The following is a 24718-nucleotide window of genomic DNA, read 5'->3' on the forward strand; positions in this document are numbered from 1 at the left end:
GGAATACTGTATAGCAGTGAAAATAAATGGACGATCGCCAGGAAAGTCATGCCCAAACCTCATAAATATGATGTTAAGGGAAAGAAACCAGAGTCAAAGAGTACATTCTCTGTGATTCCACTACGTAAAGTTGAAAAGCAAACAACATTCATCTATGGTGTTGGAAGCTAGGGTAGTGGTTACCCTTGAGTGACTGCAAGGGGGCACTTCCAGAGTTGCAGTGATGTTCTGATTCTTCGCCAGGTGCTAGTTTTGTGGGGTTGCTTATCTTGTGAAAGGTCATCGAGTGGTATGCTTACGATGGCACACTTTCCTGCATGAATGTTATAAATTGACCATTGAACAACATAGGGGTTAGGAACCTCCCCGCCCCCAGGTGAAAATCCGTATATAACTTTACAGTTGGCCCTCTGAATCCGCGGTTCCACATCTGCGGGTGCAACCAACCGTGGATTGTGTAGTACTGTAGTGTATATTTAGTAAAAAAAATCCAAGTTTAAGTGGACCCGAGCAGTTCAAACTCGTGTTGTTTAAGGGTCAACTGCACTTCAGAATAAAATGTTAAGAAACAAGGAGGCAGGACATGATCTCAAAGCCAAGGATAGATCTTTAAAAAACTAATTTAGTTTTATGAAAAGCAATAGATTTGTTCTTGTTTTTCCCTTGAACCAGTGTATATTGCATTATGGCAGGGTCCCGGGACTGTGAAAGTGTCAGTGGGAAAAGAAAAGCGGGGTGACGTGGTGAGCGTCAGCTGAAGCTGTGGGGAGCAGGCTAGCTCTCCAGGGAAGGTACTTCTCAGCAGCTCCTTGCTGCTGCACTCACAGTTCACCTGCAGACTGTACCACGTGCATGCATGTGCATATCTAGAAAGATGTTTCCCAACCTTTCATAGGCCGTGGCACATGCAGAAAATGACGACATTGGAATGGCACACACTGGGGTACCAGATGGGGCTCCTGGCAGCCAAAGCCAAGTGGCCTGGTCCTCCAGGTGCTCCCGGGATGAGGGGTATCAACCTCAGCACACCTGTGGGATAATGTCCTCTTAGAGAGAGTGTGGGAAGCCATGGGCCTCTACTCTCCATTTCACGTTCTCTGAGCTGGCAAAGGGGAAGAGTCTAGGCTTCCCTTGCCCTTCTGCTCTTGGAGAAACCAACTCTGCACACCCCTCACCCCTGGGTTACAGGTCCCATTTGCAGTAATGAAGATCATGGGGTTCAGGGGAACTGTGCAGCATTCTAGGTCTCTCCTCTATGCTGTGGCCTTACTTCTATTTCTAGCCTCATTTCCCACCGAACACCCCACTCTCTCTCCTGAGCACATTACACCCTGGGCACACTGTACTTGTCTGTCATCTATGAACATCTCCCAAGCCCTTCTCTCTCTCCATCACACCATTCCCTCTGCCAGAGCGCTCAGCCTGCCATCCCTGTGCTAAGCCCTCCACTTCTCTGTGAAGCCTCTTTCTATACACTGAGGCCACTACCACACTGTGATTTGTGTTACAAGCGTGTGTGTGTGTGTGTGAACATCCTCATGGTCCCTGATTTCCTATCTTGCCCACAGTAGGTGCTCAACAGTTATTTCTCAGATGACTTCCATGCTGCAGAGGGACCCTGGCACTAACTCCACCCCTCTTCTTGGTGGTCACTCATTGTCCCCTTGGGTCCGGATCCCCAGCCTCTCAGGGACCTTTCAGCCGTTTCAGACTCTGCCACTCCACTGCCAGGGGCCTGGAGCCATGCTGCCTGGATGAGACACGTCCTCATTGCCCAGATTCCCTCACCTCCCCTAGCTCACACCTGTGGGGTTGGCATTAGACTAATTGTGGTGTGACAAAGGGAAAGGGTCACAGTGACTCAGCCTCAGTGCTGACTCCCCTCATTCAAGCGCCAACCTGCAGTACCAGCATGTGGCCACAAGGGGCTCTCTGGGGGCGACTCTTGGCCCAGGGGAGGAGGGCTCTGTGGGAAGAACTGCCCAGATAAACAAGGAACTGCTCAGGGGCTCTGCCCCTCTCCAAGTGCTGAAGCCCCACTGCCGCCTTGGCTGCCTTATCCTGATGTTTTACCCTTGGCTGTCTAGCAGCTGTTGTCTTCTATCTTAACACGTTACTCCTTGCTTTCCCGTGAGCCTCTCTTCTGGCCACCCACTCTACTGACCAATAGCCGCCACAGGGGCAAGTCACCTCCACTTATGTCAGTTCCACTTCCTTTAGATGAGGGCCAGACTTACACCATGAGCTCCCCATCTTTCAGGATGTGGGCTGGAAAATTGTCCTGTTCCATCTCTTCAACACCTCTCGACTCTGCCCCCTTCTGTCTCCCCAGTGCCACCCAGGTTCGGGGCTCCCCGCCTCTGCCAGGATTAATGCAGTGGCTTCCTGGAGGATCCCGTGTCTCCAGACAGCCCCCTGCCCATCAACTCTCCACCCTGGAGCCAGAGAGATCTTACTCCCATCAGACGCTGGCCTTCAGTGGTTCCCCAAGTCCCAGACACTCAAATAGTACCCCAGGCCCCAAGACCCAGCTGCCTGATTCTCCAGCCTCACGTCCCTCCTCTCTTGCCCTCCAACCAGTAGTACTGAAATACTTGTAGTTGCTCAACACACCGTGATGTTTCAAGCCTTTGTACTTTGCACACGCTCTTTCCTGTGGCCTGATCATCTCCCACCCCTCCCCCACCTTTTCCCTTGCTGCTCATACTTCCTTCACCTGGCTGAGCCCTATTCATCCTTAAAAGTGCCAATTCCCCTGTGAAGCCTTCCCTAACGCACAACTCCTTCCCATGTCCCAGAACCCCTCCTCTGAATAGATCCTGTCCCCAAACACACGTCTCTCATTGTATTTGTCACTCAGAGTTGTGATAATTACTCGTGCTGTCCTGTCTCCTCCACCATCTGTGTACCTCTGTGCGGGACCGGGGTGGCACACTGTCTGAAAGTTGTTGCACTGAGGTAGCTCCCTCTCTGTACCATCACCTCCCACCTTGAGCAAGTCCTTTAAATGCTCTGAACTTCCGTTTGCTTATCTGCAAAATGGAAAGATGTGAGAATCGGAAGGGGGCACATTACATTCAAGAACTCTATAAACGGCTAAGGGCTATGCACGTGTTTTTAATGCATTTTCTTCCTTCAGACTAGTGTTTACCTGCACTTGCCTGTGTGGAAATCATAAGATCAAAGGAATGTGATGTGATCTTTTTGTAATTTCTCCACCTTGGGTCCAAGGAAAAGCTGGTGGAGAGTAAACCATTAATTGTGTCTCCCTGCAGCTCCTAGTCTTCTCGGAAGCTCTGGGTTAATCCTGGGGTCAGGAACCTTGGTTGGCCAGGGGAAACAGTGCATATGTGTAGGTCTCGGGCTGTCTCCCTTTCTCATCAGTGCTCCCCACCAAGTGCCCACCTTTCCCTCCACCAACAGAAGCGACCTCTCCCCACCCTCCCGTGATGAGGTCTGTGGAAGTCACAAACTGAAGGTCCAATCAACAAGGATGCTCTGACCTAACAAATAATCTCCCTCATGTGAGGTTTAAGGATTTGGTTTTGGAGCCCCAAGAAGAAAAATGTTCCTGAAGATTTGGTACGGAGAAACCCTTCTGAGCAGGGCATTCAAAAGTTTAATTAATGGCTGGAGGAGGACTGGACGCTGGACGTTCCAGGAGTGAACGCTGCAATTCCAGGTGGGAGCCTGTTTATGGCTGCAGCGCGGGTCATGCCAGAGGCTAGATGTAGAAGCCTGGGAGCCAGACACAGCTCAAGGGTGGTCTGGATGCTCTCGAGATAAGGCCAGCTAAGAGCTGTGAGCTCACTGAAGTTCGAAAACCGACTCCCAGCCCCCACCCCTCCCTCCCCTCAATCTAGTAAAATTGATGCTCATCTCTGTAGTTTTGGAACATGATGGTAAGAATGCTGGTGCCTCGGGTTCTTGTGCTGGTCCTATCTCAGGCTTGTTTGCTTGCCTCCTTCCCGTACTACAGACAGGGCTTTGTGTAAAGAAGTGGGCTGGTGGATCACTGTTCTGCAAAGATCCCATTGTGCGACTGGAGCAGGTTACCTTCTCTGAGCCTCAGTGTTCTCATCTGTAAAATAGGCATATCGTTCCTTCTTTTCCTAATAACCAAAAACAAGTGTTCTTGTACTTTACCTTAAATAAATGTAATTTAAAGATGCCGAGCCTTTCTGGCATCACTTTTGTGCATACATAAAAGTGAAAAAAAAAAAGTGAAAAAAAGAGAAAGGCATTGGCAATAACTTCATCACAACTGCCACGGCGATTGTAGGACCATCCTCATTTCAGAGTTAGTAAAATGTGAAAAATACAACACCTGTGTACCTACCATCTTGCTTAAGAGACAGAACAATTCCCAGCAGCACTAACAGCCTTGTGTCAGCCTCCTTGACCTAGCCTGTCCACCCTAGAGAAAACTGTCCTGAATTTTGTGTTTACTCTTCCCTCATTTTTAGCTACAGTTTTTTTTTAAACATATACCCTATGCAATACATTGTTTGAGCTTGTTTCAGAATGGTTCCGTGAGTGGAATTGTATCCCATTCTTTTGATGTTTTTAAAAATCATGAGAAGTCGATCTATACTAATGTGTGTAGCTCATTTATCTTTCACTATGGAGTATTCCACTCTCTTCATATCCTGCTGTATTAATTCTGTTGATGGACATTTGGGCTGTTTCCAGCATTCTGCTGTTAAGTTAGTTTTGCTATAAACATTCTCATAGTTGTTTCTTAGAACATGTGTGTTTCTCCAGGGTATATACCTGGGAAGGGGACGGCTAAGTCTAGATGAGAGTGCTTGCTGTTCTGATTGCTAGCCAATACTGCTGCCCGTGTTTCTGTCCACTGAATAGCCCGAGGGGCAGGAGTCCTGCTCTTGCTTTGTTTACAGACCTTCAGGGGGAATAAGCGTTTATAAAAAGAATAGGGGGATAGTGAAGGAGAGCTTCCTAGGCCATAGTCTGACTTCCAGCCATGGCCCCGGGGGGCAAAGCCAGAAAGGAGTGGAGGCCAGGTGGAGCACTGCTGTTGGCGCTGAGCATGTGTGTGAGGTGGGGCTGCCCTTGACTGGACACTGGGTCTCAGACTGTGGCACAGCTGACATCACAGAATCCACTGTGAGGCTACGGCTGGGCTTCAGGACCTAGAAATTCAGAGAGAACACTGCATGCATTCTCAGATTGTATGGTTCTTTATTTAAATTGCAGTAAGGAAGCTGAAATGGGCTCTCCAGGGGTATTTCGCTGAGCCCTGGTCCCCTTTGCAGCTTCCAGCTCTAGGTCCTATTGATGGGCTTCAATGGTCACTGGCTCCATGGCCTCAGATGTCACACCACCAGTGATTTCCAGCCCCTGGCCACTCTCTGCTGTCTCTATGATGGCCTCCATTCGGGTCCCTTCCACCGCCTTAGCCAGGATGTTCACACCTTTATCGCGTGATGAGCCCGCTGTCTTTCTAGTAAGATTGGCTCTGATATTGCTCAAGAAGGAGCTGATCCTGCTGAATCTCTTGGTGGCGGAACCTGAACTCGCTGTAGATAAGCTCCTGCCCGGTTTGTGCGAGGTCCTGGGCTCGGTGGTGATGGGAGCACGGCTGACGCCTTTGTGACCAGTGCCCTGCTCACTGCCCCCCGGGCTGCCGTGGCCTTTCTCCTTCTGGTCATCTCTAGTGGCTCTACGGCCGCCTGAGCACCGGCCAGCTGCTTTTTGGATTATCTTGTTCCCCGCTGCCTTGTGGTGGCTTTCCACTGAACTGCAGAGCGAGGGGCTCCTAAGAGCTCTCTCCTCTTCCCACTGCTCCCTGCTCTCCCTTCTTCCCTTGCGGGCCTGGGACACCCTCTGTGAGCTGCCATCCTGTTCACTCACTTGGCCTTCCTGTGGCAAGGTTGAGATGAGGGTCCCCTCGTCCTCCTTGTCGGCTCTTCCTCTGCCAGTCTCGCTGGTAGGTTCTGCTCCGACCGCAGTCCTGCCGGCCTCTGGGGAGAGGCTGGTGGACGTGCTGGAGGCATACTGTGAATTGTCCGCAGCACCTGCCAGGGCCGTTTTCCTGCTCCTCAGGGATGTTCCGGCAGTGCCCCCAGTGGCTATATTGGTTTTGCTTCCTCCTGGACCGTCGCTGGCTGTGGCCGCCGTGGCGGTGCTCTGCTCTTCAGGGGCAGGAGACTTGATCACTGCCACGCTCAAAGCACCCGCTGCGGTGCCTCCTGCCACCCATGCTGTCTCCACCTTTGTCGTTGCCCCCGATGCTGACTCTTTGTCAAGCACCGTAGGCTTTGCTTTTGCAGTGGCCACATCGGGCACGGTACCGGGCTTGTGGGAGTCCAGTTGGATCCCCTCCCCCCCAGCAAACGCTGCAGACGTGGCCCCGGCCACCTCAGAGCGCATGTGGAGGCTCCTGATGCTGACCTGGTCCTGATCCCACTCTCCTTGGCAATCCTCCCCTGCCGGGCTCCGCCCGTCCTCCTCGTCGAACACAGGCATGCCGATCATGTCCCCGGCTGGAATGGCATAGGTGCTGCTGTGACTGTCCACTGGTGGTCGCAGGAGGTAAATCAGCTTTTCCCAGTAGGCAAAGAGGTCTTCCTGCGCGTCCAGAGGGGGACACAGCTGCAGGTAGCAGGAGCGGCCAGTGGCAAACTTCACGCGCAGCTGCTGTTTCTCACGATCGTGAGCGGAGATCCTCACGAACTTCAAGGGAAGGAGCCTGGTGAGCTCTAAGGTCTTTGCAGCCTTGTGGCTCTTCCCCTTGGTGGCCTGGCTGCGCTCAGCGTGCTCTTCACAGCCGGTGGCCCATCGGGCCAGCAGCATGATGTCTGGGAGTGGGAGGACGGGGCTGCTGGATGCGATGCCCACGGTCACCATGCAGACACAGTTGTGCACGTCGATCACGTCTCCCCTCTTCGTGATCTGGATAAAGTCGCTCTCGAATATCGGTGCGTACCTGAATATGTCGTATTCGCCCTTGTGCAGTTGCTGCTGCAGCTTCCCCATGGTGGTGTTGAACAGGCCCACCCCGGTGCTGCTCTGGGCCGTGTGATACGGGAGCAGAGAGTCCCCAGTCATGGCTGTCTTTGATCACGACAGGCAGCGCGGTTAAGGCGGGCCCCTGGCTCTTCCCTCCCTCGGCTTCGTTGGCAGAAGAGCGAGCTGCGGTGCTCCTGCGTCACACAAGCGGCCCTACGGCAGGTCTTCCAAGCCCACCCCACCGGCCCCCACCTTTGCCTCAGGGTCTCCCAGAGGCAGGGGTGTGGGTAGGGGCACAGATGATCACAGCGGAGACGCTGTAGGGCGCCTGGACCCCAGGCTAAATCTCTTCAAGTTGTAGAGAGGTATGGTAGGCTCCCCCTCTGCCTCACCTCACTTCTGCTTCTGGGTTTCTATCTCCCCAAGAGGCTGTGAACTTCAGTCCTAGTGAGAGAAGTAACCACTTTCTCAGCCTAACCCCCTGGCACAGCCTATTTATCCTCTGATGCCCTTTGTGACCTATCACTGTCACACAGCCCTTTGCCTCATCCCCCAGCTGCCCCCTCAGGGCAGGGCCCCCATCCTCTCCCAAACACCCCATTGCCCCCGCGGAGGACAGGCCCATCCTGCCAGGGACTCAGGTGGGTACCAAAATAAAAATGTCTTCAACTGGGAAAATTTTGTGTGGGTCCTTTTTCTTTTCCTCCCCCAAATTCAGCTACTGGATGAAATCTATAGGAATGTAAGATGATGGGATAAATTTGAACCATTTAAGCTCATGGTTTAATTGTATCGAATAACGTAGAGTTGGCAGTTGCGACCCTTAGTGTGTCCTTTCATAAAATCCCAGTAAACGTTGACGATGGTGATTTTTAATAATAACATTAAAAATTGCTTCTCCTAGGCACCATGCTGCGTTCTTCACGTATGTTTGTAAGAATCCACTGAGTTTGGTACTGTTAACTACTGTTCCCAGTTTACAGGTGAAGAAATTGAGGTTGTATCTCCTGTTTAAATTCCCAGAGCTAATGGTAGCAGAGGCACTATTTGAATGTAGGTCTACCTGATTCTAAAGCCTTTGTTCTGAACCACTACAGTACTTAGCCTCACAAAGAAAGCTTGGCCCAGCCAAATGTTTTCAAACTGGACTGATTTAACTACCTTTAAGAAGACCTATTTGGTGCATTATTAAAAGTCGCATAATTAATTCTATGTGTGTATATATGTTATGGAGAGAACCCAAGACAGCAATTGGGCTGATGTGGGGATTAAATTATCCAGGGGATCACTCAGATCCTCCCTTCCTTTATGCTTGTGCAAACAGCCTGTGTGTGGAAACCTAGTTATTCTTATGACATGTCCTCCCCCAGTGAAACGGGGGGTGAGTAGCCTGAGATGTAAGCTTTGATTCCAAGAGCCTGCCAGATGCTGTCCTGTAGTAACCTCCCTACCAGGCAGAAGTGGTTTGGAAGCCTTGACACCTGTGGGGAGCATGTACCATTAGACATCCTGCCTCATTGCCACTCCCACAGAGCTAGTCACAGAATAAGTGATTTCTAAATTGTGACTTGAAACTTCTGAGAAAGGCCCTTGCTCCCAACTCTCTTATCTCCAGTTTGATGTTATGCTTGAAATCCCACCATAGAGATTCATTCCTTGAGGATAAAGGCTATCTTTCTGTTAAGATACACACACCTGTCCCTCAACAGATGACTGGGTAAGCAAAATATGGTCTCTCCATACAGTGGAATATTATTCAACCATAAAAAGGAATGAAGTACTGATATATGTTACAACATGGATGAACTTTGAAAACATTATACTCAGTGAAAGAAGCCACATATTGTATGATTCTATTTATAGGAAATACCCAGAAGAGGCAAATCCATAGAGACAGATATTAGATTAGTGGTTGCCTAGGGCTGGAGGGAGCAGAGAATGGGGAGTACAGGATTTCCTTTTGTGGTGATGAAAAATTCTGGAACTAGATAGTGGTGATGGTTACACAGTATTGTGAATGTACTGAATGCTACTGAATTGTACACTCTAAAATTACAGTGGTGAATTTTATCACAGTCATACACACACACACACACACACACACACACACACACACACCTGCTCAGAACCTTTATAGTTAAAAAACATAGCTTTCAGCTTTAGAGAGGTCACCTGTGTGACCTTGGGCATGCTACCTAGCTCTCCACTTCGTCTGTAAAATGGGGATAATAACAGTTGCTGTTGAGGATTAAATGAGATAATGCATGTAAAGTATTGAGCATATTGTCTCACTCGATAAATGCCAGCTATTATTGGTATTAGTTTCAACTGGCCCTTTAAGCTTCAGTGTGAATTCCTTCCTGACAGCAGTTTTCGGTAAGACAAATAGAGAAGCTTCTGGGGTTAGAGCCACCATGAGAACTCAGAAGGATCCTCATTGGACAGACCTGGCCTCCTCTGAGGTTTTTTCTCAGGCAAATCCATGAAAACGCTTTACTCCAGGGAGAAACTGCTTGAACACAACCAAAGAGTATGGGATGCGGAAGAGAGGAAAAGCTTGGTGTGGGTTTGGGTTTCAGGGTTTCTTCAAAGCCCGTGGGAGAAATTTGGATAAAGATGGAAAATAGCATTTTAGCTCCTGGCAGAAAGTGGAAGTTTCAACTCCAGAACCCCTGTCCTGGGCCAGAACCCTTTACAGCTCTTTATTCTGAAGTAGAAGTCAGGCCAGATCTCAGGGAAAGGCCAGGGGACAGGATGAGGGCAGGAGACAGGAGGGAGGGTGGGCTGTCCATACCCTGCCAGTGTGACATCACAACCCCAGCAGGTGGTGGCCCAAGGAAAGGACCTTGTCAAACCAGGTGTCTGACTCTGGCAGAGATCCCATCCAAGTTTATTCTTTCACAGCCCCCAGTTTCCCTCTCTGTCGAACGTGAAACTAGATGAACTAAGCAAATTGATGGTAAGTACTTATTAATCCTTTTTTTTAAAGTATGGAGACATAAACTTGGTTACAGAAAACAAAACTATTTTTAATGCATTTGTTAAGAGAACTTACAGTCCCACTGATGATTTACATGCGCTTCTCAGATCAACTTTTCTTGCCATTGCCACTTCCCCCTTCCTTCCTCTCTAATTCGTTGTTGTCCATGGCAGCTTTAAAACTGTCTTAAGTTTCATAACAGCTGATTGGTGGCTCATCCAGAAGGTAAATGCAAGGAAATTCATCCCCCTCCACTAAGACAAGGAAAATAGATTATCTCCTGAAAGAAGTGGTAAATGGTACTTCCCCCAGATGCTCTGTGCAGATTAGGAACTGCCCCTGATATGTAGTTAAAGCAGCAAAATTAGGATGCCTGTGTCACAGGTGATAGTTTAAAGGAACTATACATGAGTTCAAAGGAGCAGGCATGCTTCATGTGCATGAACATTCAAGGAAGCAAGGATCTCTCTGAAAAATGGCATTGGTGGCAGAGTAGCCAAATTTTATTCCCAGCCTGTGAGTGTTACATATGTGCACAGGGAAAGAGCAAGGGACCCTGGTTCTGTTCCAGACCTAAGGAATCATATGCTCTGGAGATTCCAGAAAATTAGGTGGACTATTTTCTTTGAATTATCACACCTATCCCGTCTAAAGTTATACTCTCTCTTCCTCCCCATCCTCACTGCCATTCTTTTCCAAATTTGAAATACCTATTTGCAACAATGAGACACAAACTTGGATGTTATAAGAGATGTAATTCAAGTGAACACGAGGAGTTCTGTGACAGATTGTAAGGTTCAAGTTGAGCAACAGGTGTACATTTTAGGCTTTTGTATATTCAGAGAAACTGGTAGTTGAGGTATTCAGATTTTATATCAAAATTCTATCTTTTTTTAATAAATTTATTTTATTTTTTTTTGGCTGTGTTGGGTCTTTGTTGCTCTGCACAGGCTTTCTCTAGTCGCGGCGAGCGGGGGCTACTCTTCATTGTGGTGCGCGGGCTTCTCATTGCGGTGGCTTCTCTTGTTGTGGAGCACGGGCTCTAGGCACATGGGCTTCAGTAGTTGTGGCTCTCAGGCTCTAGAGCGCAGGCTCAGTAGTTGTGGCGCACAGGCTTAGTTGTTCCGCGGCATGTGGGATCTTCCTGGACCAGGGATTGAACCCGTGTCCCCTGCGTTGGCAGGCGGATTCTTAACCACTGCGCCACCAGGGAAGCCCCCAAAATTCTATCTTAATACCAAACAATCTAAAAGATATGCTTGCTGCTGTGCCCTAGGGTTTGTCAATGAGAAATTGAGCGTCAGAAACCACAGACGGAGGAACAGGATTGAAAGTCAAAAATCCCACCTAGTGGCACCCCAGAGAACAAAGAACAACACCTGAAGAATATTTAAAGCTCGAGACCACCCCCTACACCACCGTCTCCAAAGGAGAGGGGAGGGGAATGGTTAGATCTCAACAAACAACCAATTTAAAAGAACACAAACCAGCACAGCACTTAAGTTCACCATGTCTTGGTTCCAATATTTATTATATTGACAGGTTAGGAATACTAGGATAAATAAGTAATATCTTCTTTTACAGAAAATTGTAATGATACTACTGAGTAGGATTAAACACTCTGAGGATTTCACAGAAACGTCAGAATTTAAACAGACAGTAGCCAGAGTCCTCGTGGCCAGTGTGAGTGACTGTCTCACAGCTATAAATGCTCTGGGCCCGATTTCTACAAACATCTGCATGACAGAAACCATGCCGTTAACATCTAATAATGCTAAAGCCTAGGCATCACCTGGCTTCAAACGCGTCTCCGCTGATTGTGGTTTTCAACCGCAAGAAAAGGAAAATGGAACATTCTTTGGCTCTTCCGGCCTAGAAAAAATTCCTGACCTAAGTCACTGAGCAGAGAATCCTAACCCTTTGGAAGCTGGACTCTGTTTCTGCTTTCTTCCTATGACATTATAACTGAGTTTGCAACAGAGGACCTGCGTTAATGCTTGGGTGCCAAGGGGGAGAGGCCTTCTCTGTTGGCACAAAACTGCACTCAGTCCAGGCTGGCACAATTCTGTTCTCCCGGGGCTGACAAGCTCCTCTGGCCACCTGAATACTTTGCAAGACACTGCACGTGCTGATAGCCCCCCCCCAAATTCTCAGAAACCAGATCTGAGGAAAGTCACGAGAAAGTCACAGTGGTGGTGTACTGCGCAAACATCAGAAGAGCACAACGCCTAGTTTTGAAACGAACGCCTTGCACACGGTAATTCCTGTACAGAACAGCATATTTGCTAGAAAGCACAACCCTGGCCATCGCACAACTTCACAAAATGCCATTCTCACTCCACGTCCCCTACAAGTGACAGTGGCAGCGGCAGCAGAGGAGGTGGCCCCACCCCACCCACCCGAGGTACAGATGCTTCTTCTGCATGAATCCTAATGGTGGGAGGCCTGGTTTTTGCAGAATCCAGATGAAAGGCAGGCAGGACCCTAACCAGGGGCCATCTGGAGAATCCAAGGATGGCCAAGATGTTAAGGCCTAAATTCTGGAGTTGAGGAAAAAGATGCCCTTGTTGCCCTGGTCCAAAGTCCACTCTGGGGTAGAGTGGAAAGGCCCGGCTGAGTCACCGAGGGCCCTCCCGCCTTGATGGTTCTTTGCTGCTGGGATTCAAGAGGTGCACAGGAAGTCAGATCTCCAATGGCTTCAGGGTTTCGGATGTAAAAGGAGGATTCGATGAGGACTCCGCAGTTGCCCCATGCCACGGCTGCTTAGCTCTGCAGTGTTCCCTCTTTTATCTGTTGGATAAAAAGGTTTCTCTCATCTTCTGGAGTCCTCCCGTTCTGAGCCCGGACAATGCATGTGGGCCGGTGCAGGTTGAGCATGTATATCAAATGCTGCTTCTCATTCTTGAGCTCCTCAATTTGGGCCTTCAGTTCGGCATTCACGCTCTCCAGCTTCTCTGACTCCTGGGGGGCAAGCAGCAGAGGGATTAGGAAGGGAAGCCACGGGCCAGTGAGGAACGGGGTGGCCTGCTGGTGGCCCCTGGGTGGCGAGGGGTAACAGCTGGGACGCGTCGGGGCTCATCAAGCTGGGAATGGCCGCTGGCTCCCTGCTACAGTGCCCCACAAAGCCGGGACAGCAGCATTAGGTTTGGGAGAATCCAGAGCCTGGAGAAGCCTTTGAACTTGGAGGCTCCTTCAGAGATGCCTTGAGTTTCCACTCAAGGTTGAGGCAGGTTGTGACCCTGATAGTAACGAAACAGCAATAGAAGCAACGGCAAAGAGATCTCCTTTGCACAAGTACAACAGCCCATGGGCAGGTCTTCTGGACCCGAAAGGGACCTGGGGACTGGAAGGCAGTCCAGACTCATGGTGCTTAGTCTTCTGTGAGTCACTGATTTCACTGAGAAGCTCATCTCCCCAGAAAGAATGTACATAGCGATAAACAAAATGTCTTAATTTTCACTGACCCCCTGAAGCAATTGACAGAACCCTTGGGGACCTGTGGAACCTGGGTGAAGACTCTGCCCAGGCCTTTCTACACTCGGGAGAGGGGACACAGCCACTGGAAAGACCGCATCACGGCCTGCTCCACCTGCCCACAGATGCCGTTGCCACTGGTGCTTCTCCCTTCTGGAAGGGGAGCCGGCTGAATGCAGCTGGGAGCACAGACTATTGGATGCACCAAGGAGAAGGGCTGCAGAGTTAAGACCGAGAGGGGAATGCAAAGAAAGTGTAACCTCTGCCTGTAGATTAAGGAAATAGCTTGTTTGAAGAGATTAATTAAAGGCTTTTCACAGTGAGCCAAATGAGAGGTGGCAGCTTCCTTTTCTGAGGAAAATGGGCGAGTGAAGCCTCTTTCACTGGACTGACATATCCTGTCGCCCGGAGGCTTCTGGACGTGTATGGACCGGCCGAGGGGGAATATGGGCACCAGATGATCTTGTGGTTTTTAATTCACACACCTGTTTCTTACACATCCAGAGTCACATTCATTGTGCTAACAGCTTTGCTACTTCGTCGTTCTGCAACTGGCATTTCTGCTACCAGCTACAATGCCCTTCCTGGGAAAGCACTTCTGGGCGGGGGCTTTCAAACTCCCCTTCCTCACGTGACGTGAGGTTGGCGGGGAACAGGCGTGAGCAAGAGGAAGGAGCAAGGCACACAGGCACTCACTTTCTGCAGGCACTCTGTCTTCTCCTTCTTCTTGTTTCGGCACTTGGCAGCTGCAATCTTATTTCTTTCCCGTCGCCTCTTTTTCCTTTCATCTTCTTCAGGGGCTACCTGTAAAATTCAAGAGGCACAAGCTTAATGGGAGGCTAGAAATTCAATCCACCTCAAATACACTGCCTTTTATTTCCAGCTAAAACTGGCAAACCAGGGCAGCCCTAAAGAATTCGGGAGAAGTAAAGCCCTAGACTTTTGCATGAAACCTCTACATACACACACACTCAAGAGTGAATAATGAAAAATCAAAGAACAGTTAAAATTATATTGGCAATATTAGTAAATTAAATTTATTTTACTTTTAAAAAGCATTTGGATTTTAAAATAGGAGTTTGATATTCAAAGTGATAACTATTGGTTATCAACTAGAGCAAGAAACAGATTTTGTTCAGTAAATATGTCCTTTCCCCTAGAACCAGGAATGACCTCAGGAATATCACCTTGCCACCCACTCCCCCTGCCTCTTCTTCGATTCATCTCTGTCTTCACCTGGAACATCATCATAGCACCTCCTTCCTAAATTCAGGAGAAGCCCGTGCAGCTCCTGGAGAAGAGGAACCCAAGCCTATTCCCCAACCAGAGTGGCGTTATCAGCCCGTGGCTTGGTGCCACCTGTGGGTGGAGAACTAGAACCGTCCATTGATTCATCCAAGAAGTTGATATTGATCTCTTCCTCTGTGCCCCACCCTGAGCCAGCCCTGCGATCCTCAGAGAACAAAACCCTGTCCTGCCTTACCATCTGGTCCTCTGTGAAGTTCACTCTGATCCTGACTTTGCCTAAGGACTGGGGGGGAACCAGCAAAGTCTGGCTTCTGGACTTGGCTCAGAGACCAGAGTCCAGCGGGAGTGAAGCACTCACAGTGAGCAGAGTGGGTGATGGTTTAGGCCACTAATGTCAGAACTCTGTCATGTCACTTGTCACTGCTCCAGACAGCAGGAAAGGCCATGGGAGCCTCACCGCAAATCCAAGAGATCCTGGGACGCCACGATCACCTCACCTCTGACTTTGGATTAGATGACAACTGACTTAAGGTTGTTGGGCTGAGATGGAGGCTTCACAACATAGGGAAACAAAGCCCAAGGGGGAAATACGATGAGAGGCATTTCTACCTTTTATGTCTTGGATCCCAGAACCACACAGGCAGACATTGGGTTTAGACTAAACTACATGTGAATCTCAGCTTCACTGCCTATTAGCTGTGAGACCTCGTGCAAGTTACTGTGCTCTTTGGAGCCTCAGTTTCCTCATTTGTAAAATGGGATCAATAATCTTACCTACCCAGTAGGGTTGTGATGAGGGTCAAATTAGTTAATCTATGTACAGCCCTCTGCACAGGGTTTAGGTGCTATGGAAGCTTTAGTTATTATCATCATTAACCTCATCATCAATGTCTTCATTAAGAATTCCGCAAGTCTAGAATTTCCTTTGCAACTAACTCTACAGATATTTTTGGATGGGGGGAGGATTCAAAGTATTCTCATAAGAGGAAGTACTTGAAAGTAGAGCAAATCTCGGAGTCACAAACTGTCAGACATGGAAAAGCCTTTCTAAAGGCCATTTAGATCAATCCCCTCACTTTATTGATGTGCAAATGAGGCACAGAGTGGCCAAAAGTAATGTGCCGAGGGAGGCCCAGGAATCACCAGCTCATGGTCAGCAGACCAGTAGGCTACAACACTGGATGTAAAACCCAGGCCTGTGGCTCCCAGTCCTGCGTCCTCTCTTGGCCACAGCTGCCTCATTCCACCATGCTGCGTTCCCAGAGGTGCCTGGGATCTGGGGAGGGGGCTCACGCTGCCCAGACACACAGGATGCCCGTGGGTTTCACAGGCTCAGCGCCTTAAGTTGGGAATTACAGCCACCAAGGAGACCAGAACATTCAGCTAGGTCATTTGGTGCATTCTCTTCCCAGGAGAAAAATCTACTTGTTAAACTGACCTAAGATCAGAAGGTCACTTGATGAACAAAAAATCACAGTACGTGAGTTGGATGACTTTAAGGAGTGCTTCCATGAAGCTGGCTGCCTGCTTCTTCCTCTGGAGAACCCTCCAAATATCCCTCCAAAATGCTTTCCTTCCTTCCTTCCACGGCACCCCACTACTTCCACTGCATCCTGTAATTTCAAGATTTAATTAGAAAAAAATTTTTTAAATTTTTTCCTTGGGTGTCCCATGTTCCACCCTGCACTTTCCAATATTGGACTGGGCACCAGTGACTTGCCCTGAGGTTAACTGGGGTACAGCCAATGCCCCTAATGCTGCCTAAAGGATATAGCATCGTATAGTAGTCCTGCCTACCATTCACTGAATGCTAACGCTCAGCCAGGCCCTCTGCTAGACCCTTAACAAATGCCATCTCATTTAACCCTTAGATCAGTTCTATACAGGAGTCATTATTTACCCACCCACCCACCCCCTCCCTTTTATAGAATCATAAAGATTCCTAACCAACTTCCTTTAAAACTCAGTTCTCTTCTGGCCAGGTCCACTACCTCTTGCCTAAAGGCAGTGATCATGCCGGTTAAGTGAGCTTGAAACATTCCCATCTTTCATCCGTGAGGGGGAGGCGATAAAACAGCTGAGACCTCAGCTCTGAAGTCCTCGAACCACCACAGCATTGCCAGCAACCACCTCCCAGACTTCTCACCATGCCTGTTACTCCGGGTGTCTTACAAAAGGTTGCCGAGTGGCGAACAGCACAAGCGTCAGAGACAGAAGTGAACTTGGAGCAGAACCTGTACCGAGGCTGTGAGCACGGCCGACTGGTCCTTGCTCCACAGCCCGGCCACCTGGGTTCTCGTAGTGATGAAAACAATCACCACACTCTCTGCTTCTTCAGAACAACTGGACACAGAAGGTGATCTCATACAGACAGACTCATGGCTTTCAATACCATCCATACGCTGATGGCTTCCAACTCTGTATCTCTGGCCCCGACTCTCCTCTCAGCTCCAGACCCACGTATCCAACTGCCTCCTTCACACCTCCACTGGGGCATTGAACAGGATGGACGCCTGCTCTTGTCCCACCCAATGTCCTGCAGTCCCAACCTCAGCAGCAAATAGGCTCTCCATCCTTACTGCTGGTCAGGCCAGAAATTTTGGGGTCACCATTGACTCCTATTTGGAGTCATACCCGATGTATGACTCCGGGCAATCAGCTGTACCATCAAGACAGATCGAGAGGCTGACAACTTCTCAGTCCCTCACTGCCCTCATCCCGATGCAGACCCTCTGGTGTCGGTACCCTGCTTCTGCCCTCACTCCTACTGCCCATTCTCGACACGACAGCCAGGGTAATCATTTAAGAATATTAGGTTAGATCATGTCGCTCCTCTGCTCAGAAACCCTCCCAGGGGCTCCCCACCTCACTCTGAGTACACGGCGTATCTTTACAATAGCCTACAAGACCCAACATGATCTGGCCCCCACCCGTGAGCTCAGCGCCTGCCTCACTCCCCACCCCACACGCCACCCCAGCCCCTTGGCCCTCCTTGCTCCTGGTCCTGTGCACTCACCACACCCCTCCCTCAGTGCCCTTATTCTTGATCTTTTGCCAGATACCCGTATGGCCCTTATCCGCTCCTCCTTCGAGTCTCTGCTCAAAGGCCATTCTATCAGCGAAGCCTCCCCCTGAACTCCTGGTTTAAAACAGCAACTCCACTCCTACCCCACTCCCCTGTCCCCCTTTGCTGCTTTATTTTTCTCCTTTGCCTGTCTCTCTTTTGTGTATTTACTTATCTTGTGTGTTGTCTGTCTCCTCCCAGTGGAAGGTAAGCTCCCTGTGAGGGCAGTGATTTTGTTTTATTCATGGCTGAAGCCCCCTGCCTAGAGCATGCCTGGCGCATGGTAGGTGTGCAATAAGTAAGTGCAGAGAGGGCGCCCCCGGGAGAACCTACCTCGGCTTTGGTGACCGACATCTCGAGGGGTCTGCCGCTGATGGTGACTGACTCCAGCGCCGAGGACATCCGGTGGCAGAGGTGCTTGCTCTGGATGGCGAACCTCAGCTCTTCCTTGACAAAGGGTGTCAGGTTAGCAAAATCCTCAAACACCAGTGACCCAGGAGGGGACAGGCAGGGGACGATGGCAGAGGCACTGACTTCCGAGGCAGAGACCTGGCCTGGGTGTTGAAGCATCATTTTGCTGAAAGACACATCAAAACCCAAACTACTTCAGGGATTTGGGGGCATGGGATCAAGGACCCCCCCGCACCTGTGACCTCCAATACCTGAGCCCCACCCCCAGAAGAAGGTCCCATTAGCCCTCGGCCTTCTGCTTTGTTTTCATTTCACACCATCCTCATCTTGAGTAAAACAGGTTCTTAAAGTACACAGCTCAGTGATGTGGGTAAAATGCCTAGTTGAAGTTTATAAGGGGTGGCGTTTCAGGCTATTCTGAATTCACAAGAGTTATTAGTATTGGCTGGTGTGCATATATGCAAATGTAGCCTCAAACAGTCCGGAAAGAGGAAGAGTGTTAAAAAAAAATCAGTGAGGCTATTATGTAACCCCATTTGCAGTCTCCTTTTCAAAAAAAAAAAAAAAAAAAAAAAACTTGGAAGGTATCTGAAATCAAGTTAAATCTATCAGTGAGTGGAAGTAAAAGCAAGGAGTGGGGGACCCTTGGATTTAGCAAATATATCTCTGAAGCTTCCCCCTCGGGACGCTGGATCCAAGTCATTGAGAATGAGGACAGTAACGTCGCCCCAGTTTGGCTGGGGTGTGGGAATTCAGGTCACGAGGGACTAGAGTAGCCCTTTCTTAAGGTAAAGGTTGGGGAAGCAAAAGACCTCAGAGTAAAGAAGAGTGAGGAGCTCAGAATTTGGACCTCTTTTGGGGAGTGTTGTTCAGCCCTGTGATGTTTGGAAGGGCTTGGGCTGGGCTCAGAGGGGGCCTGGGACTAGCTCTGGCACTAAGGAGTGGTGTGACCTGAGCTCTCGGAGTCTCAGCCTTTATGTGACAAATGTCTGGGAGCTCCTACAGCACCGGGATGGAGTCTCCACTGTTGCTCTTTCCAGAGCCTGACCCAGCCCCTGGCACCGGCTTCTCCCAATGCCTGCTGACTGCTGGAGACTCTCCGACTGAATACATGAAATGAGGACGGGGCGGTTAAATCAAATGGCCTCTGAGGTCCCATCTACCCCCTATCATTCTACAGCCCAGGGAAGACAAAGGGACCAAAAAAAAAAAAAAAAAAAAAAGAAAAGAAAAAGCAAGCAAGAAAGGGCAGAAATAGTAATGGTTCCATGGTTCCGGTTTGGAATAGCCCTCCATAAATCTCTTCCTGCTGTATACTCCCTCCAGCAGTGGCATCCCCCCTCATCCCTGCTTTCAGTTCTCCAGGGGCGATGAGTGTGGGGATTCTCAGGGCAGGCGATCCCCTTGGAGCATCCCTCTCAATCTGGGCACCTGAGGTCATTAGCTAAATCCAGACAGACAAGAAGCCCTTTGGCAAGTCGCTAACATTTCACAAGTGCCTCCTTCATTCCAGAAACCTTATGTGCCTTAGCTCACTTAATCTTCATGAGAACCCAGTTAGGTCCTAGTCCCATTTTATGGATGAAGTAACTAAAATTTAGACAAGCTAAATAATTTGTCCAAAGTCATAGAGTTAGTATGAGGCAGCGTCAGGATTTGAAATTAAGTTTGACTCCAGAACTCATGCCCTTAATTTACAGAACATAGAATATTATTCTAAATTGTAAAAGCAAACAAAAAGCCAGAGCAAATTTTCTTGAGGGTTGGGAGTAGGCATGGGGATGGGTGAGGGTCCTGGAACTGAAGTGATGGAGGGGAGACTAAGCAAAGAGCCATGGGGAAAATGTGAACTCTGTATTGAATTCCTGAGCTTTCTCTGCCTGGGTGCACACTCAGACTGCTGCCTGCATTCAGGGAGTATGTGTTACTGAATCTTTTATCCAGGAATTCCCAGTCTGGGGTCAGAACATCACGATTTGAGGCTCACTTCCTTATGCGTCATCATCTTTACCTCCCAGAGCCTTCTCTTTCCTCTGTAAAAGAAGTCTAAAAACAATCACCCTATTTTCCCAGAGTTGTGCAAGGCATTGAAGAAATAATACCTGAATATGCCCTGGAAAATATAATGCAACTAGGAAATATGTTATTATTGGGCCTCCCAGGGATCTGTCCAGCCCAGGGCTGGCTCTCCAACAGATGCTCTGTGGGGTTCAGGTGGGTGGGTGGTTGGTCACTGTCTTTGATCCCAAACGCTTCTGAATACAACACCCTGACCTCTACATCCCCCTTAAGATCCAAGATACACTGATGGTGGCAAGAATTCCAGGCCAATGAACGCCACCCTTGTTGACTATTCAGAGAAACCCAGGAAATGTATGTGATTCTCTTCCCAAAGCCCTATGTCATGAGTCAGAACTGATATTCTTCTATCAGTTGAATCCTGTAATCTTAGGATGCAGGGAGAAGACTTTTCCGATAAACTCTGAGAAACCACCTTTCCAAAACCAGAGGCTTAAGATTCTCCCATGCAATTGTGTTTTCCCTCCCTTTCCAACATTATTAAAAACCCAGTAGTTCAGGGATGGAATTCAGAGCTACCACTGGGCTGGCCTTTGTCTGAAGGACTGCATGGCTCCCTTCTACACAGGCAGTTTGAATTCCACCACAGTTGAGCGTAGTTCCATTTCACCTCCCAAGTTTATTAATGAGCTTTCAGGGCTTGGGGTCTGCTGTGTGGGATTTTTTTCCCCCTTCTTAGTGTAAAGTCAGCAGTCCTGATGAAAGAAACTGAAGAACGCCAGTGGTATGGAATGTTTTTAAGAAAAGCATTGGGTGGGCTTACTTGAGGATGGAAACAGGTTGTAAAAATGTTTAAAAGCCTTTCAGAAAGTAAAGCAGTTGTAACTGTAACGATTTGGGTTTTTCCTGCACTCAGCTAAAGTTCAGTTTCTTGAGATACTTTCTAGTTATTTGTTGCCTCATTTTCTTAAAATGTGATCAGCCTAGACCCAGGCTGTGCCCCTGCAAGAAAAATGAAGTTAAACTTTCCGTTTTTCAGAAAGTTGAGACCCTTGAACATCCCCCTTTGAAGAAAAAATTTTAGAGGATTTTCTGAGCTGACTTTCTATACTGACCTTAAAATTGTCCAGACTTATTACAAAGAACCTGCATTTTGCTTCTGCTTCATTATCTCTAATCAGAAATCGTGTCATATAATCGGTAGTTTCATCATTTTCAAGAAAGTGAAACTTTACTCATGTATTTCTTTAACTGGAAATTCAGCTCCCAGATTTTATTTCCTAGTAGCTGCTACTACCTTGAATTTTCACTTTTAATTTTCATTTCTTTCCACTAAGCACTGCTCATAAAGCATCTTATAGTGAGTAGCCAGTTCTTTCACTAACTTCCTGTCTTGGTCTTTCTCCTAGCCCGCTGGAAGTGGGTATATAGACACTGCAGTTGTAGGTGTAAGGCTAGACATCAGGACAGAGATGACACTTGCAGGCCTATCACTACCACTCACACGCTGAGCACCCGCTGACATGCTTTCTGGACCTCAGTCACCTCATGTGTAAAATGAGACCAATACCGCCTGCCCCAGTTCCCTCCCAGGGCTGTCAGGAAGATCATATGAGATATGTCAAGGTGGATTTACACACATCCTGGGTAGCCATTATTACTGTGATTCCACTTTCCCCATTTCAGGGGGGACTCATAATGTTGCTGTCAATGAAGTTAAGCCCCATTAATCATGAATTAACCTGGAACCCTCAAGAAATTCAGGTCAGTTACAGCTTCTTTTGCACTTTGACCTCTGGGCTCTTGGTGCACCAGACCAATTCCACCCCACTACTTGCTGGCCCCAGCTTGTCTCCACTGGTCTTAAGTACTTGAGAAATGACCAGGTCTCACACATGAAACCATTTCCGGTTCCTGTCATGTCCTGGCTGTGTACTTCCTCCTCCCCAGGCCGAGTAACACTTGGAACCACTGACCCTGTCCCATGCCTAGCCCATTTGAAAAGGGAAGAAATCATGAGCTCTATCCAATGGGATAGAACACCCAATATTGGAGTCGTCTAGGTCAGATCTTCATTTTGTAATTGAGTAATATGGGGTCCAGGAAGGTAAAGTGACTTGCCCAAGGCCATAAAGCTGGTGAGTGGCCCAGCCCAGGCCAAGCTGTTGACCATCCACCTGCTGCTCATTTTGCTTCATCACCAACAGAGATTAAACGCCGCGAGGATCAACCAACGAGGCAAATGGAGAACAGAGCCATTGGTCAGGTAGATGAAGGGTCAATAGTCCTAGGAACCTGTACCCACCACAGAGGAGGCTTTGATAGGACTAAGACAGGGAGGGAGTATAGAAGAAAGAGGACAATGGGGAAAAAAGACCAAGAGGGGGAGAGAGAATGGTGGGGTTAAGATAGGAAGGATCTGGAGGCTCCAACAGCTGCCACAGGTGCTGGGTACTGTATATTATTCGCACTGTGTGCCTCGAGTGCTGCCTGTGGTGTTACCTCTGAAACCACCCAGACAATAATAACTGCAAAACCCACCCCCACCCCAGTCTTCATCCAGGATATCCTCAAAGCAGTAGCATTATTCTACAAATGCTACATGCAAAACAAGGGGACAGTCATACCAATTTCTCCTTCATTTAAAGTTAAGAGACAGAGGCCCCAAACATGTGACTGTCACCCACACTGAAACAGGTGCATTAAGAGAGCACCCAGATTTTCTAGCACCCAATTTTTTTTTTTTTTTTTTTGGCTCCATCAAGGGATTAGCAACTCCTTTATTTGTAAGGAAGCATGTGCGATTTGGAAATGAAATTAGGGAAAACAAAATGGTTAGAAGGAAAGGAAGTGATCCGATCAGATGAAAAGAGGGTGGGGGGAGCAGAGAAGGAGAACCATTCCAGTGGAAAGAACGTGGGGAAGGGAAGAGATGCCCCACAGACAAGTCCCTTTTCCCCCACTGCCTCGGAGGCCGGCCAGTGACGTCCAAGCCCCTTCATTCAAGTCACTCAAGTCCCCTCATCGGTCCCCTGTCTTTCAATTACACCCCCCCCCTAGAATCTGAAAACCTTCGCCCAGACAGGACCGTAATGGTTGTCCAGTCCGACCACCACCTCGTGCCCGCAAACAGGCAGAGGGGCCAGGATTTCTATATGCCCACATTTCCCAGCTGGGGATATTGAGTGAGGCCCAGGACATCAAGTGCAGTATAAGCTCTCAGGGTCCTGGCCCCAAGACCACAGAGACAGTCTCTCAATTATCTGAACTGGCTTCGCACTCTCGCTTCCCCCCACGGTGGGTCTCCCCGGATGGAAAGCAGAGAAATCCGCGAAACGCCAGAGGAAGAGCCAGAGCTTGTCACAGGTACGAGAGAAAAGCGTGTGAGAAACTTGGGACAGGAAGTCTCCGGCCCAGAAACTCGGCATCTGTGCCGGGAGCCCTCTCCGCCTTCTGCCCTAGGGCAGACACATGAGCGCGCGCCACCGCTATAAACATACCCAACTAACTTTCGCTCCGGGCTACCGGCGCTGTCCTGCCGCCCGGCGCTCCGGGGCGGGCAGGGCGACCCCCAGCGGCGGCGCGCGCGACCCCGGCTCGCTCGTTCTTTCCCCATTCATTCCGTTCCGCCCCTGGGGCACCCCTTCCGCGAGCCCCGGCCTCCGCGCCTCTCAGGAAGGCTGGGCTCGCGAGTGGCAGTGCCCGCGCACCGAGCGAGGGATGGAGCCAGTCGGCGAGCCCGATAGGCTCGGACACCCTGAGCAGCCACCACCCGTCGACCGCTCCCAGGGGGTAAGTAAACGCGAAGGCGGAGAGGAGCTGTGCTCCGACGCCAGTCGAGGAGCGGGAGCCCGACCTCTCGGTTGCCAGGAACATTTCGCGCCCCAGGTCAAAAGAGAAACTTCTTTGCGATAAAGTTTCTAAAGCGCCGAGAAGCAGTGGTGGCTGGGAGAAGTTCAGCCAGAGTTCCTTCGAAGCCAGAGGCTGGGGGCAAGTGTCGGGGGTGGGCGCAGGGGTCGGCGACTGGTTACTAGAGGGGCGCAAAGAGAAGGAAAGCGAGCCACCCTTGCCGCGCTCACTCGGCTTCCAACGCTCACCTCCTGGCTCCACTCGGGGCGCCCAGGGTCCGGAGGGCGGGCGGGCTGGGCCGGGGTGGGGTCGGGCTGTTTGTCTGTGGGGCCGGCGGGCGAGCACAGAGGGCGCACAGCCGGCGCGCGGGCTGGCGGGTCCGCTGGAGCGGCGGCGCGGGAAGAGCGCTGGGCAGTGCGCGCCTCGCTGCGTGCGACTGTGGTTGGGAGCGCGTTGCATCACCCCTTTTATAGCCCTCGGGCTGGCGGCGCGCCCTTCTCCGGGTTACCAGTCCCAGGCTGACGTAATGCTATTAATAGCTTCCCCCGAGAACCAGCCGAACTAGGCTGGGCGAAAGCCGGGGTTGGGTGGGGGCCGGGGAGGAGGGGCCAAAGAGGAGGAGGGGAAAAGAGGGACCGGTGATGCAAGCTCGGGGAGGAGCCGGCCGGGGAGCGTTCTCCCGGCCTCGCACGCCGGGACAC

The 24718-nt window shown here is 49.7% G+C and overlaps 2 protein-coding genes across 2 annotated transcripts; both read right to left on the reverse strand.

Annotated features, from left to right (window-relative positions):
- Positions 1 to 5292: 5292 nt before the first annotated feature.
- GARIN4 (golgi associated RAB2 interactor family member 4) lies at positions 5293 to 7071 on the reverse strand. Its single transcript, XM_068538423.1, has one exon. The coding sequence runs from the start codon at positions 7069 to 7071 to the stop codon at positions 5293 to 5295; it is 1779 nt and encodes a 592-aa protein (XP_068394524.1).
- A 3362-nt stretch (positions 7072 to 10433) lies between these two features.
- ATF3 (activating transcription factor 3) lies at positions 10434 to 24465 on the reverse strand. Its single transcript, XM_068541467.1, has 4 exons — positions 24266 to 24465; positions 18068 to 18315; positions 14123 to 14226; positions 10434 to 12913 (listed from the first exon to the last, which is right to left on the reverse strand). The coding sequence occupies exons 2-4, from the start codon at positions 18309 to 18311 to the stop codon at positions 12716 to 12718; spliced, it is 546 nt and encodes a 181-aa protein (XP_068397568.1). The 5' UTR covers positions 18312 to 18315; positions 24266 to 24465; the 3' UTR covers positions 10434 to 12715.
- Positions 24466 to 24718: the final 253 nt, after the last annotated feature.

This window comes from Eschrichtius robustus, chromosome 3 (assembly GCF_028021215.1).
Source record: "Eschrichtius robustus isolate mEscRob2 chromosome 3, mEscRob2.pri, whole genome shotgun sequence".
Classification (NCBI taxonomy): domain Eukaryota; kingdom Metazoa; phylum Chordata; class Mammalia; order Artiodactyla; family Eschrichtiidae; genus Eschrichtius; species Eschrichtius robustus.

Bases quoted from the DNA above. Each gene is read 5' to 3' on its own strand.
- GARIN4 (XM_068538423.1), bottom strand. From the start codon at position 7,071: ATGACTGGGGACTCTCTGCTCCCGTATCACACGGCCCAGAGCAGCACC.
- ATF3 (XM_068541467.1), bottom strand. From the start codon at position 18,311: ATGATGCTTCAACACCCAGGCCAGGTCTCTGCCTCGGAAGTCAGTGCC. The intron at 14,227-18,067 runs GTTCTCCCGGGG...TTTTACAGGTAG, and splicing joins GGTCACCAAAGCCGAGGTAG to CCCCTGAAGAAGATGAAAGG. The intron at 12,914-14,122 runs GTGAGTGCCTGT...CTTGCCCCCCAG, and splicing joins AGACAGAGTGCCTGCAGAAA to GAGTCAGAGAAGCTGGAGAG.